This window comes from Macrosteles quadrilineatus, unplaced genomic scaffold (genome assembly GCF_028750875.1).
Source record: "Macrosteles quadrilineatus isolate MER2022 unplaced genomic scaffold, UCM_ALF_1.0 Scaffold_9__3_contigs__length_116548681, whole genome shotgun sequence".
NCBI lineage: Eukaryota > Metazoa > Arthropoda > Insecta > Hemiptera > Cicadellidae > Macrosteles > Macrosteles quadrilineatus.
Genome location: NW_026542602.1, coordinates 50,673,237 through 50,688,005, shown reverse-complemented (window position 1 = coordinate 50,688,005; position 14,769 = coordinate 50,673,237). Strand labels below are relative to the sequence as shown.

The following is a 14,769-nucleotide window of genomic DNA, read 5'->3' as shown; positions in this document are numbered from 1 at the left end:
TCATTAGAAATATGAAGCTAGGGTCTGGATTAGTTAATGGAGTACGATTGGTTGTGTTAGGTATTACTGGAAAAAGTGTAAAGTTAGTAGTAATTACTGGAGTAGGCAAAGGAAACGTATTTTCCATGCCAAAAATAATACTAATATCCACAGATCCTATATGCCGTTTAAGTTTACAAGGAAAATTTTCACAAAAATTGGCATTTATTTGAAAAATTTATCTCCATGTATTTTATCTAAGTGAATTTGTCTATATTCAAAGAAATGTATATACATTTAATTAATAGTCATGAAGATTATCATTGAAAAATATCCTTAGTTGTATTATGATTAGAAAGTTTATACTATAAACACACCGCATGAAAAATCCTTTGTAATTTTTATTTTTAACAGAGCAGACCTCAAAATGCATTATGCAGGTATGTAATAACTATTATACATATTATAATATACAATAATGTTAAACGATAATCAAGGTAGGGTAACCCATGGGACTAATAATTTGTACAAAATAATTACTACAATATATACATAGGGGCTACTGCCCCTACAAGCCACTAGTTGTATTGTAATTGTAATAAATGATTCTGGTAAACCAGCTGATCTTAGTCGGTAACAGCTGTTATCTCATCCATTCAACATCGTTCACTCATATTCGACATATAATCCTGGCGTGTCGATGTCAAAATATCTCTAAACTCTTGACACTACAGAAGTTTGCTCTCAACTCAATGTAAGTTTGTGGTTTGTCCTAGCAGACGACCTTGTACTTGTGTTGACCGACAGGTGGCAGCAGTGGTGGCTATTATAAATAGTCAGCTGTTGGCATCTGTCGTCTGCTCCTGCTGTCACTGTACATGTTTGGAAAATAAACAGAATATCTGCACCTTGCCAATCAGTATAATTGACAGGTTAAGTTTACTCAATCTTAAAGTCTGAAAAATCGTTCTTCACTGCCAAGACAAGTTATATCCTTAATATCTTACATTTATTGGCATAGAAAGTAGATCAAATCAGTCGGTATTTACTTAATTGATTACGGTAAAAATAAAAGTTTAAGTGGAGTTGTGCTGACATAGGGCCAGTCTTAAAAGCCTAAATACTACTGGCAGGCTTATTGTAGGCTATTCAAACAATATTTGGAAGTAAGATCCATAATAGGGATCCCTCGTTAAGTAGTTTTTTGTACTAAAGATCACGAATACTAGAAAAGAAGTATTTTTCTAGTATTCGTAATAAAGATTATTCGGATAACGTATATTTTTGTTTTGTTTGAAATGTATTCCTTAATATAACAATAATAAATGCGTGAGAAATGTAATAAGGGGAACTGATTATGAAAGTATGAAGTTTATGAAAATTAGTAGGAATAGTGTTTATTATTGTATTATCGAAGAAATCATGTTGAAAGTTAGAAGATCGTAACTCGATTAGTAATTGGACTACATATGTTCGGTTCTCTAAATAGAACTTGTGGGCCAAGACTACAATAGGCTGTTACCTGTAAATGGCGAAACCGGCGTCGGGTGGATATAGTTTGTATGATGGAACCTGTCTCCTGGCCCGTCTACCTGTGGACTGGCCAATGATCAGGATACAGGTTCCGTCATACAGACTATAGAATGTTAGTATTAAGGTGAACGTTTCTACAAAAAAACAAGTTTTCGTTTTTCGTATTTACCGTGGTAAATTCTCTTTAATGCGATCAATGGTTCCTTTCACTAATAGAGTCAGAACAAATGTATAGGATCAATTAATGTGAACCTAAATTCTGGAGAAAATTTGTATAATTGTTGTATTGAAACGCAAACAAATTAAAACATATACAATTTTGTACGATTGTTAGAGTAAGTTTTATACTTTTTCGAATTATCACCTCTAGTCATTTCGAAACCGTCACCTCACTCGCTCTCTAGACTATAGCTTCGGCGCAAACAAAAATCGAAACGTACAGTAGACCAACGATGATAAGATTAGTTTAAGTTATTGACTTTATTATCTCTCGTGTTTTGTAAGACCTGAAACGCACTTTAACGCACCGATTCCACATGTGATATTCGATTCTTCCCATGTGGATGTATAGAGTGGTCTTGTTAGCAAGCCCCAGTAAGAAATAAACGAGCTGTATTTACAATGCCACCAAGTATGATGTGTTTACTATTAAACTCAATATGAACGTGTACGTGTAGGACTATATGCATAATATAATGTTCGAGATTTATGAGTAAGCGATAAACTCTGTAATACATTTCTCAAAGCTACCCCTTTAAACATTTCTGTTCAGGAATTAGGAGGAATTGATTTTGAAAATGGTTCACCTTCAAATGTTCAACCTTACCGATCAATTTTGAAATATATATGCCAATCGAGAGACTCTTGTACTTCTTTGTAGATTGTATGAAATACAGGGATGGATACATGGCAGTTATATGGTGGGTAGGTATACTTTGGTATTATACCGACCACACCTAATCATTATAACCTAACCTAAGGGTGGGCTATGTTTTAGGTTAGGAATATTTGTTATTTAAACTACCGGTACTTAAAATCTTATTTGGAAGTCGATTTATCGGTGTAGTCGGTACAATACCAAAGTAACGTATGGAGTTGTATGGATATGAACTGGACATGCAGCTACGTTTTACCACACACTACCAACATATGCAGCTTTGTGTCAATGTAGCCTACTTAATCATCAATATAAAATAACTAATGTAGATGTTTTGTTTCAGACGGTGAAGTGCAGGCCGCCAGCCATGCCGCAGGATCGGCGGAGATCATGTGACGAATATGACGTCATCTGTTCCGACTTTCCTCCTCCGTCCCTGAAACCCGCTAACAGTCCGGACCAGGACAAGAGGAAGAAGAAGAAATGGTCAATAGGAGGACTCTTCCGACGGAAGAAGAAAGTGAGTGATACCGATAGTAGTTCACCTGTGGAAGACGAAGAGGAGAAGAAAGGGTTCTTAGAGAGGAGAAGAGCGAGAAAGAGGAGGAACAGAGGCAGCAAAGATGTGACAGGGTCGTTTGAAGCTGTAATAATAAACCATCGGCACAGTCAATTATTTGATACTATTGAGCCGAGAGAAGAAAGAGTGCCGAGTGAAAAAGTCTTGAGAAGTCACGAGTCTTTGGCGAGGAGAGAACCTAATATCAGAGGAAGCTCTGTGTCTCTCGAGGGAACGGGGAAGAGGGGTGGGAGACTCCAGGTCAAAGCGAGAGTAGAAGAGAGTAGGGAACGTCTCAGGGGAGATTCTAGTTCAGACGATGGTGGAGGTTCTTCAAAACATTCTTCTTCATCAATCCAAAGACTTAAAAGTGATGAAACAATATCAAAAGACGGGTCATTAAGTAGACGGTCGAGAGCTGCTAGGACTGAAAGGTATAAGAAACGGTTATCGAAAGACGAAGAGTCACTAAGGGACTTCAGGGTGCCTTCTAGAATATCAAGGTCGGACGAGAGGCTTTCCAATAAAAAGGTTGAGAAACCTCCGGGAAATAACAGATGGACTGCAAAGGTCGTGTACTACGAGTCGAGTGACTATGAAACAAAGTACACAGCGGTGACCAAGTCCGCGACACCCAGTCCGATCCAAAGTCCTAAAGCTCGACCCAAAAACGCGTTGCATTACACAGCATCGGCTCCTCCTACTTCCAACTACGTCACTTACCCACCTAGTCATGCGCGAGAGGGCGTCGCGGGATCCCACCAGGAGCTGAGAACTCAACATTATCCACTAGAAAGAGTTCCGCCTCATCAGAGGTATCCTGACATCACTCCTCCCAGGCTTCCCAAGAGCAACAGCGATATGATAACAAAGCCAGCTCAATCTTCAACCCCACGTCCGATACAGAATCGTTCATGGAATCAAGAAGCGCTAAATAGAAAAAGTGCCTCTTACGACTGCAATGTCAATAGCATACACCACATCAACAACCAAATAGTTCAACCTCATCCGACAGATGAAAATGTGCTAGTCGTTCAGTTTCCTTTATCAAAGCCGGTCCAAAAAGTAGATAATAAAGTTAAAATGGGATTACATTCCCTACAACACGGAAGACAGCAAAATCCCCCTCCTCCCCCACCAAGAGATCCTCAGAGAAAGCTATTTCCTAGTAATGGTTATCACGAAAGCAGTCCAAGACCTATGTCGTACGCTTTTGAAGATAAGAGCCCAGTGCAACAAAAATATCCTAAGTATCCGGAATTCGGATCAAGTTCATCAGCTTTTCAACGAGTCATGCAATCACATCCTGTGTCCATTGACTTTGAACCGGCTGTGTCCATGAACAGACATCAAAGGTCCAGTTCGGATAACCATATTCCATCAAGAATAGGCGTGAAACAATCTCCACCGATGCCAAGGAGGATACTGAATCCAGAACTTGGACAGAGACATCGCCATGACTCTTTTGACTCAAGTCATTCTAGTCCACCTTCAGCTAACGATTATTTACCATCTTCGGTTCCATGTCACTATCAGTACTACACCGATCAACATCCGAGAAGCAGAAAACCTATTCATATCAGTTATCAAAATCAGAAACCTCAAAATGATCCATATCTCAGTGACTCTCAAGTAATCGTAAAACCTCCTGTTCAGCAGACTCCACGGACTCGGCCATCTGGAGTGCAAAATGCCGCGGACTTTTGGAAACAAAAAGATCAAGAAAATACCAAGAAAATTCACATTTCAGAAGGATCACCGAAATTGATACAAAGACACCTTCTAAACTTACCACAGGCTCAAGACAGGTCAAGATCCAGCAGCCCATTAACAGATAGACATTCGGGTTTTGCGGCTGCAAAACTGAAATTGCCTCCTCTGATTATATCTGGCAAAGAAACAGAGTCTTCACACTCGCTAAGTAGCTCAAGCCCCCGTGATAATCATAGCCCAAGAATACTCACTGGAAAATACCCACCAGTCCACAATGAGATTGGTATCCCGGTTTTTAGTAACGTAGATGTACATAGCAACACTAAGCGTCCACTCTCTATGCTTGAAGAAAAACAAGAAATTTCTGAAAAAGAACTTACTCCAACAAGAGAGAAAATGTACAACCCCCCAACTCCACCATTAAGAAAAGATTCAAAAGTTAATGCAGTAACAAACTTTGAACATTTCGACATTTTCAATGAAAATGATAAAAGTAGGAGGAAATCAAATAATCTAGAAGAAGCCCTTAATGAGCTCGAGGCAATATATAAAAGCCTGAGATTAGGAGAGGACGCTAACTTAGAAAAGATTGCCAAGGATCAAGCTGTGTACGAAAATAATAGGCTTGACCCTTCAAACTGGAACGCATGGGTACAATCTAGAGGATTTGAATCGGATTCAAGCCTGAACTACAGCAGGTCATCCCTTGATTCAGTTGACAGTGTTGATTCTCCTTTTAAAAGTTCTTCAAACTCTAGACGTGGTGGAGAACCTGATAAAGTTACCGATGACATGGCTTATAGAAAGTATAATAGAAAGGATCGCCCGCCTCCTCAAGAGCAAGAGGTTATTTCGCAAGCTGGAAGTTTCCTCTTGGTTTCACCAACATTAAGTCCTCCACCGTTTGTAGATCCTCCGCCGGTTCATCTCATCAATAAAGAACCAGATATAGAAAAGGATGATGTGGTATATCGGAACTTCAAACACGTAAACAACTCATTAAAATGTCTAGATCCCCAACCTCCTTTTGGAATACCTCTTGGACCGATCACACCCGCTCCTAACAGTGACTATCTTCATGTCTCCCCCAAAGAGACATTCAGGCCTTCATTTAAACCAAAGAAAATTCCCGATGTAGTCACTGATGATTTAGCTTTTAGGAATCTCCGAAAGGATAGCAACAAAGAACCTAGGTTCACATTTGAAGAAAACTCATTTCCTGACTCACCTACCACAAAAAAGAAGAGGGCTGTCAGATCCCTTTCGGCAAATTTGCTCAGCATTATTCAACGAGAATCTTTAGCAATGAAAAATAACAACAATAAGTTAATATACAACAACAATGATGTACTAGGGAAGTTAGAAAAGTCTCAGAGTTTTTCAGACGTGAAGGACGCGTTAAGCACGAATGGTCCGTGTTTAAATGGGCAAGCCAATGATCAACATAACAAAATAAAAACTCTGGTCTACAGTAAGAACCTAAGTGGCGAGGACTCTGATGTTACTCCTCGTAATTCTAGAGTGTTTTCTTTGGGGACATCATCGCCATTGACTGCCACCAGTACTGAAACTTTGACCGGGAGTAAAACTAGTTTATTGACTTCAGATTCAAGACCAAGTAACTCAAAATTGTCAAAGAGCCCAAGTCCAAGGCTTTCCTTGACTCCTGAAAGAAGACATACCACAGACAACGTAAATATTCATCAACCGAAGTCGATACCCCCCTCTAAATATACTTCTGCCAAGAACGATTCTTTAAGAAATGCTTTCTTCGCCAGCCACCCCAACAATGATTTCAAACGAAGCTCTACTCCTGATAATAATAAAGCTACCTACCATATAAGTAGATTTAGAGAACATACCCCTCCATCCTATAACAAAAACGAATCGGATTTGCTTGCTATTTTAGCTCGAGAAGCGAAAGAAGCCAGTGAGCAGCTAAGTAAAGAGTTAAACGAACTTAACTTTGACATTAAACCCCTGAAAAATAAAGTCCAGGTTCCTGATTCCCTTGAAATAGAAAACAGTAAACCCGAAAGTAAATTCACACCTCTTAGTACACATCCATCTCAATCTCCTGACAGCCCAGTAAAACAAACTCACACTAAATCTCAAATGATAGGAAAGATAACACCCCATAAACCAGTAAAACTAAATACATTCGTAATTACTGAAGACAACAAATTAGAGAGCAAACAGACACAAGTTACAGAAAATCCCATTGACATAGTGGGGAGTAAAAGTATGACTGATTTGTTAAAGGAGCTCACAAGAAGCTTAGACGAAGATTTCGGCAACTCATCAACTGATAAACTTCCCACAAGTGCAGATAAATCCAACGACAAAGAGGGGGGTCTGCAGAAAATCGAAACGAAATGCGAAGTAAACTTCACTGATGGAAAAGACAATTGTAATGCAGACGTAACAGAATGCGAAGACACGTACTTTTCAACTGATGAAATTGTTTCAGACGAGCGTTTTTCTTCTCCAGAAAAGTTTTTACAAACTTTCGTTGCTGAGGCTATTGAAAACCAAAAGGTCCAAACTGAACAAAAGACAATTCAGTCATTGGCAGCGACAACGTCTGACAGTCTAGATCTAGATCAATCAGAAAACCAAGAGTTGATCCCGAACAAAACTGATATACCTCTTAATATAATAGTCAGCTGTGATAACAATAATGAGTTTCTTAAAGTTTCAACAATGGAAACAGAGTGCAATCCATCCGTTGAAAAGTCACTCACTGAAGATGACCTTTTGGTCAACAGTTTCAAAGACGATTCCCATCTAAATCTCCACGAACAAGATCCTACTCCTCTTGAAGTAGATGAAGTTCTAAGCACGCTTAACGAAGAATCTTCTAAACACAGTGATAAGTTATCTCCAGAGTCATCCCCCCTTCCAAAGAGATTCCCTCTTGAACTGCCTCAAGATGAAGTAATTGATAAATCATCCAAAAGTGAAGTTTCTTCTCACCCTATTGAAGCCGATTCTACCGAGTCCAGCTCTCCAGGAACCTCCAGAGAGTCCAGACTAGTGACTGCTCGTCCCCGGGACTGCATAGACTGTCCTAGGATGACCGATGAAGGTACTAAGACAATGACTGACCCTGGCACTCTACTGTTGGTTTGCATGGCATGTGCCAACCTGCTCGCAGGACTAGAGCTAGATTTTGTGACGATTTTTAGTATAGTTCTGGCGATTGCCTGCTTATTCCTTTTCCTTGTCGTGTAACGTACACAAAAGCTTATAAATCATGTACATTCTTAGAATTTATTGTACACTTTGAAAGAACTTGGAAAAAATCAATTGCATTGTATTTCAGACATACAGACAATGTTCAGCTCACAAAGATAGGTATATATTTTAGTTACTTGTAAAACATCCTGGTAGTTTCTGTGGTCACTTTTGGACTACTAATAATCCAAATACTTTATAAAAATCAAAGTAAAAACGTAACATAGGACCTTTTCATACCTAAAATCGTCATCTTAGTCATGTGCGTCATGTGCATGTCAAAGATGTATGCTCAAAGATAACGTACACGTTTCAGTTGTAGCTTAGAACACTGTACAAAATCTTTATACTAGAACTAATTACAAACGTCTTCAGGGAGATTAAAATTGAGTTCAACTTACATTCTAAGTTTGATTAACTAATAGCAATTCGCACTGTTTTTTCACTGCATGTTTTTCAAGTGTTCACTGATCCTTTTGCATTAGCTTCACTCATTACTTTAACAATAATATTCAATTACAAAGATGTACTCGGTTGTAAAATGAGTTCCTTAAAATCTACACCATGTTCATCATCGATTCATCTCGATATTAAAACAGATTCAGAACACATCTCTCGTGACAAAGAGGGAACGATGAACTCGGAACATTTCGTGTTTGGACCTCGTAATTCTCCCAAAATAGACTCGCATCTAATCGCGACTGAATCTCTCGGATGCGACTAAACTCTACAACAATGCAACTTGCAAATACTAAACAAATCAATTCATTATTTCAACTCCAGCTGGAGGTGAAAGATCAATATTTGAACAATCATTGTTCCAACCAATGTAAATTAACATAACATTGTTGAATTGTAAATAATCTGGTTAAATGGTGTGTTTGTGATTTTTGTCGTCTTGTCCTAGTCATGTAAAATGTTTGATGCTTTTTGTTTTAACGTAGGTTTTATTATAGTTTTAACTTTAACTGATAAACTTTATGATTTTAATTGTTGAAGTAGGTAATGAAAAACATTCTCCTCTTTTAAAATTTGTGTTATTTTATAACGTAAAAGCTATGGGTTTAGAATAGTACTGAAAAGTACTGAAATCCACTAAGACATTCCAGTACAAATAGATTTATTAGAAAAAGATTTAGAAATAGGAATCTAATTCTTATCATATAGTTTATGATTCCTTGTATCGTATTTTATAGTTTATGAAAATATCAACCCGTGTGTACAAATTGTAAAAAACCACATTTCATCATATTTTAAACATTTTAGATTATGTGCTTTCATGCTTATTGTACAAACATGTATCATTTGTTTTATGCAGAGTGTATTTGTGTAAATATAATATTTTATTGTCTTATTGTTTTATTGCTTGCAGGCCTGACCTTTATTGCCCGTGCTGAGTTTGTTTAAATGTGTGTGTCGATTCTGTTTGTTCAGTTTGCTAATGCTAAAAGCTTCGTTCTGCATTCACGTCTTGCTATTTTTAACAAGCCTTATTATTATAAGTTGTGCATAAGTTTAATTGCTAAATTTTTACCATGAAAGTGTTTTATACAAAAATGGTTCAAACTGGTACAGTAGTAGATACTTAAAATTCCACGATTCAAAATGTTAGCAAATATTTCAAAGGAAAAATTGAAAGGAAATACCACTAAAGAGTCATGTTTTCATCTTTGCGTGCAGCAAGAGTACATGGCCCACATTTTAATCAATTAACGAGTAATTAAATTACGACCTTCATACTTCCCTTGAGTAACCTCACAGTTATTCAACAACCTAATGGGTTGTTATCATGACAACCCTTCAAGCTCTTCTAAGATGCATAATGGTAGTGCGATTGCGCCAAAGAGTTCCTTAAGTGCGCCACGCCCTCAAAAGGTCCCAAAATATGTTCCTTAGTTGCGCCAAGCCCAAGCCAGGTAGGTGTGAGTTGCCGGCAGAAGAAATGTCCTTGTTTAAGTGTCATCCTAACCTAACCTACCCTAAGATACTCAATTATACAGTCAAAGAGGGCCACCACTTGGCCGCAGTTAATGAACACTGTCGAGTGGCTCCCTGGAGTAGTTGGCGCAATTCTGGAATACCCGACCTGACTAAGGTCAGTTGGTGTATCTAATGCCCACCCGTTTCCAAACAATTCCAAATTGTCAAGAGCCATCCCCAATGATGACACAACTGCTATACCAAGAGCCTAGCATTTAATTTTTTCGGCGTTCCAAACTCCACCCTTTTTTCTGCTGTATATAAGGGTTGTTTTTACCCATTCTGTGGTGTTGGTTTAAGGTAAGACATGTCTAAAGGGATGTGTTACCGTCGACTGGACGGCTTGTGTGCATGAACGAGCATAAAATCGCTTCTTACGCCAACTTGTCAGGTGAGTTTATGGTTCAATCTTAGAAATTAACAATAAATGAGATGTAATCAGGATATAAAACGAGGAAAGGATTTAATTGATTTGAACCTTTTTTCAAATCAATTCGCTTTTCTAGTAAACCATTAGGTGATGGAAAAGGTAAACGCATTTTTATAGGGTCTATAATTATTCTTAAAAGCACAAAACAATGAATTTTTTGGATCATTATTTTTGTTGTGTCGCTGGAGTAAGATAATGTACGGAATAAGAAGTTGTAACTTTATAGGGTCTCTCTGATTGTAATGTGGTAGAGGTAAGGTAAAACTACAGAATGAAAAATTTTATAGTAGCTATTTGCTATTCTGTGATAGAAGTATGGTTAAGTACGGAATTATTTTTATAATGCCTTTGTTTTTGTAGACATCGCCGTTTAATTTAAGATTATTTGGCATTTAGCTAAAATTACGTTAATTGAAAAGGAAATCTGGGATTGTTAGGTACAAAACCTTAATGGATGAAGGTCTGAGATTAACATTATAATAGATAATCTCTGGGTGTTTGCAACCAGATTTTTAGTTTAATTGTTTCGTCTTGCTCAGTTAATACGTTTTACAAATAAACATTTGAATGTGTAATGAACAATTTTCGTCTCTTTAAGCTGAAACGTCTTCATTATATTTAAACATAATATAAAACTAATTTAATTAGTTTTTATGCTTAAGGCTCGTACCTCAGATTTTCTAATCGCGTCGTTAACACTATTTACGCGAGTTGCGTGAACTACTTTACCTACGACAGTGTTTTAATTACTAACAATCACTACTCATAACTTCTAAGAGAGGTTATGTTTTCTTTTATAACCTCTCATTGCCACTGTCAGTGATTTGGCACCACTCATCAATTCAATTGGCCTGAACAGCTGATTAGAAGTACGAATCATTAAAGTTCTACTTCTTCTCTCTCAATCCTTAAACCTCATTGGTCCGTTACCCGTGTTGTTATGAGTTAAACTATGCTGTTATGAAAGTAAACAATGCTGTCATGAGAAACTTTTTCAATTCTAAGAACTGAACTGAAATTGCTACTTTAAGAAATGGTCGTAGGTGAAATATATTTTGAGCCATTAATTATATAAATAACATGGTTTCAAGCGTTATGAGCTTTTAAGCTGTCAGTATCTCATCGTTATACGAAAAATTTTAAAATAATGTATATGTATTATTTTACAGAACAATATGTTGTAAATATACTTGTAGATAATAAGTATACACAGAGCTTTTATGATTTGTATATACACTTCATTTGCCTTGCCTTTTAGTTGCTATTGAGCTATTTAGCCGTATGTTCTGTAGTTTAGAAAATGTAAAATAATATTTCTCGGAGTTATTATAGGAGTTTACTCGTATTATGAAATATTATCTTATGTATCGTTACATTTAAGAGATTACTGTACTTTGCAATTCCAAAAGCAATAGATTTGATTGCACTCTCGAAACTAAAAAATACAGCACTTCTTTTTCTTCTATCAAAAGCTAATTTAATTGATTTAATTTAAAATAGATATACTGCACAAGTGTACAGTATATTGAATTCTCAATTTGGACAAAAAGGTAGTTTCTTATCTTTAAATCCACTCTTTTTAAGAACTGGATTCACAAACTAACTACCTTAAAAACAAATTAATCACAATTTCATTCTTCTAGAAAAAAGAATCTTCCGTGTAAGTTTTAAAATGTATGAATATTTTATGAAATCATGACTTTTTTACGGAATTTCCTTCGATGTTTATCATAATAAATTCATTACAAAATCAGATTACAAAACAATTACAACCTTCATGTAGCTTAGTCACATGTTAATAACTGTCTTCATTGGTGTACTTACAATGCATTTTTGGTAATACCCTTCTTTACTGTCTGTTTAGGTGTAAAGTAGACCTCCAATGCCGCCTGCCTTCCTACTTTGTATGCAACCGACTGTACCTAGGTTTAGGTTATTTATTTGTAATAAATTAATATTTTATGTAGTCGAATACTTCATTACCCTTAAGAAAATAGAGGGTTCTTGGAACTTCCAGTATGTTAGCAATCTAGTCATGTTTGATATTTATTCATCTTAGCAATTGTCTATATACTTAATGAAATAAGACTTTGCTCTGTTACATTCCCTTTCCAGCCGTCATACTTAACAGATTTTTACGATTAAGGTATAATTTTAAAGCATAGGATCTATCACACCTACGAATGGTAAAATGTTCATTTCCTTCAGGTCTTCGCTCTCTCACGTTTAATTTATTTCTAGATTCCATTTTCAATTATACAACACTGACCAACTTTCTCTGTAACAGTTGAAACGTGAATTGAATTAAACAGCTGTTACTTCAAGCGAACGTCATAAACAAGAAAAACAGTTTATGAAAACTAGCTGTTACCAATGAATACACAAATTATAGTTACCCTGTAATAAAATAACTGATTGGTTAAGCTGAAATAAACAAAACAGAATACAGTAATACAAACAAATAATCACACCTGATTTTAATAAGGTAATAAATTGAAAGAATAACAAACAAATAAGTACAGCTGAGGTATTTTTAACATTAGGTACATGGAAAGTTCCCTTTAGAAAGGAATTACGACCTTATATGGCAATTTATGAAATAATGGATAGTTTTGTGCAAGGTTTTTCGTAATGACGAACATTTTAAGTACATGGTTGGGGGTGTGACTTTTAATTTTCTCAAAAGTTCATGGCTACTTTGGGATTTAAATATGGATGTATTTTAAATAGGCAACTTTTAAGAAAACGTATACCTACAATCCATACTCTATTTGGGCATGCGAAAACACCATGTTGAGTCTTATTCTTATTTACAATAAATTCCCAGTTACACTAAACCTCATAGATATCTATGAAAGGCATATCAGCTGATCGACAATGAGGTAATAAAACAGGACTACCAACATAAGCTAGGTTTGTCGTTAAATAGTGTCACACAATACTTGTACTGTAATTTGGAATGCGTTTTAAAACATCCTTTATACATATTAAGATGTAATTTTTGTTAGGAAATTGACAAACTATCTTGTGAATACTCTATGGATTCACCATTACTCGACGCTAAAATAAAACCATCTCGACGTGTTTGAAATGTTAAAATTACGACCGAGTCATTGCCAAGACTACTGTTGACTAATTCTACCAAGATAGAAACATCAAAAATACTCGGAAGATACTGGGTGTTTCACATTCATTTGGCGAGTTGCGGAAAGAAATCGGAAATCGCGGGTTTGAGTTGGTAATCGCTGAAAATTATACTGGTTAGTAAAAATGGTTTTTCAAAATGTAAGACATTTAACAATAACATTAACGGTCTGCCAAGTAGGTCTAATGTTCTTTGTCAATATCCTTAAAGAATCAATATCTCTTGTTCATTGTCAAGAATTTCTATTACACATCCATAATAATTATGGGTGAAAACAGATTTATTTTGTAATTGAATTAAAATTGCCAGGTTATTAATGCATATTTTGTTCTATTCATAAGTATTCATTTTAAGAAAATAAGCCAATGTATGCCTAATTCGGCAATAGTATAAATCGTTTGAATTAAGTTTCTACCACAAATAGCATATACAGTACTACTTACTGTACTTGTTTTAGCTTGATTGATATTTCTTTAGTTTTTAAAAGGGGGTTTGCTACATACTGTAACTATATAAAGACCACGATAACTTAAGATTTATTTTCATTCCCAACCAATAATTAAATATTCCTTTACTTCAATACTATACCTAATGGAAAAATAAGGTGCCAAAAACAGCTGATGTTTAACCATCTGTTTATGAACTGAGCTTTACATATGTTAATAAACGTGGTTTCAACATTCAATTGTTTGAGATATCTATTATAATATTAAAGCGATACAATCAAATTTTATGTAAATGGTTAAGGTCATTTACAAAATAAAAATATAGGCATATGGCACATCAAAATGAAGTGTGTAGATTTGCCAAAAAGTATTGATATTGACGAATTTACGAAGGGGTCTGCCCCACAGGCTGATTTCCAAAGGGTTGTGTCCTAATTGCGAACAGTCCAGATTGCGAACAAGGGTAAAATCGTCCAGACTGCGAACAACTCAAAAATGCTGTGGACTACCTGAACATGAGTCGTCCAGACTGCGAACAAATATTTTGGAATCTGTAAAGTTGTTTAGCCGCTGTTGTTGTACGTGAGTTTTAATTGCTTTTTTATGTTTTTAGGTAATGATTGAGTTGGGAATGTGATATTGTCAAATGTATGTAATTTCGGCTAATTATGTTAAACTATAGTATTCATATGAAATTATTGTTTTATTTATTTTACTCAGAGATTGTATAGTTATTGTAGGTGCTTGTTCAAGTCAAACATATTATAATTAATTTTAAATAAACAGCCACTTTAAATATTATCAGAAAGGGTTTGTGAGTCTGAAAAAATCTGTCTGTTAATATACAAGCGGCTTTACGCAAAATTACTA

At 36.0% G+C, this 14,769-nt stretch overlaps 1 protein-coding gene across 5 annotated transcripts in view; it reads left to right on the top strand.

Moving 5' to 3' along the window:
- LOC129002236 (uncharacterized) overlaps positions 1–12,274 on the top strand; it is a 61,935-nt gene extending 49,661 nt beyond the window's left edge. For 4 of the 5 annotated variants that reach the window (XM_054429894.1, XM_054429893.1, XM_054429892.1 and 1 more), the window contains exons 2-4: positions 2,733–7,749; positions 10,179–10,269; positions 12,173–12,274. In XM_054429894.1, the coding sequence (XP_054285869.1) occupies positions 2,757–7,749; positions 10,179–10,243 (5,058 nt within the window). In that variant the 5' untranslated portion in view covers positions 2,733–2,756 and the 3' untranslated portion in view covers positions 10,244–10,269; positions 12,173–12,274. The remainder of the gene's footprint in view (positions 1–2,732; positions 7,750–10,178; positions 10,270–12,172) is intronic. The other variant, XM_054429895.1, reaches the window with a different exon arrangement.
- Positions 12,275–14,769: the final 2,495 nt, after the last annotated feature.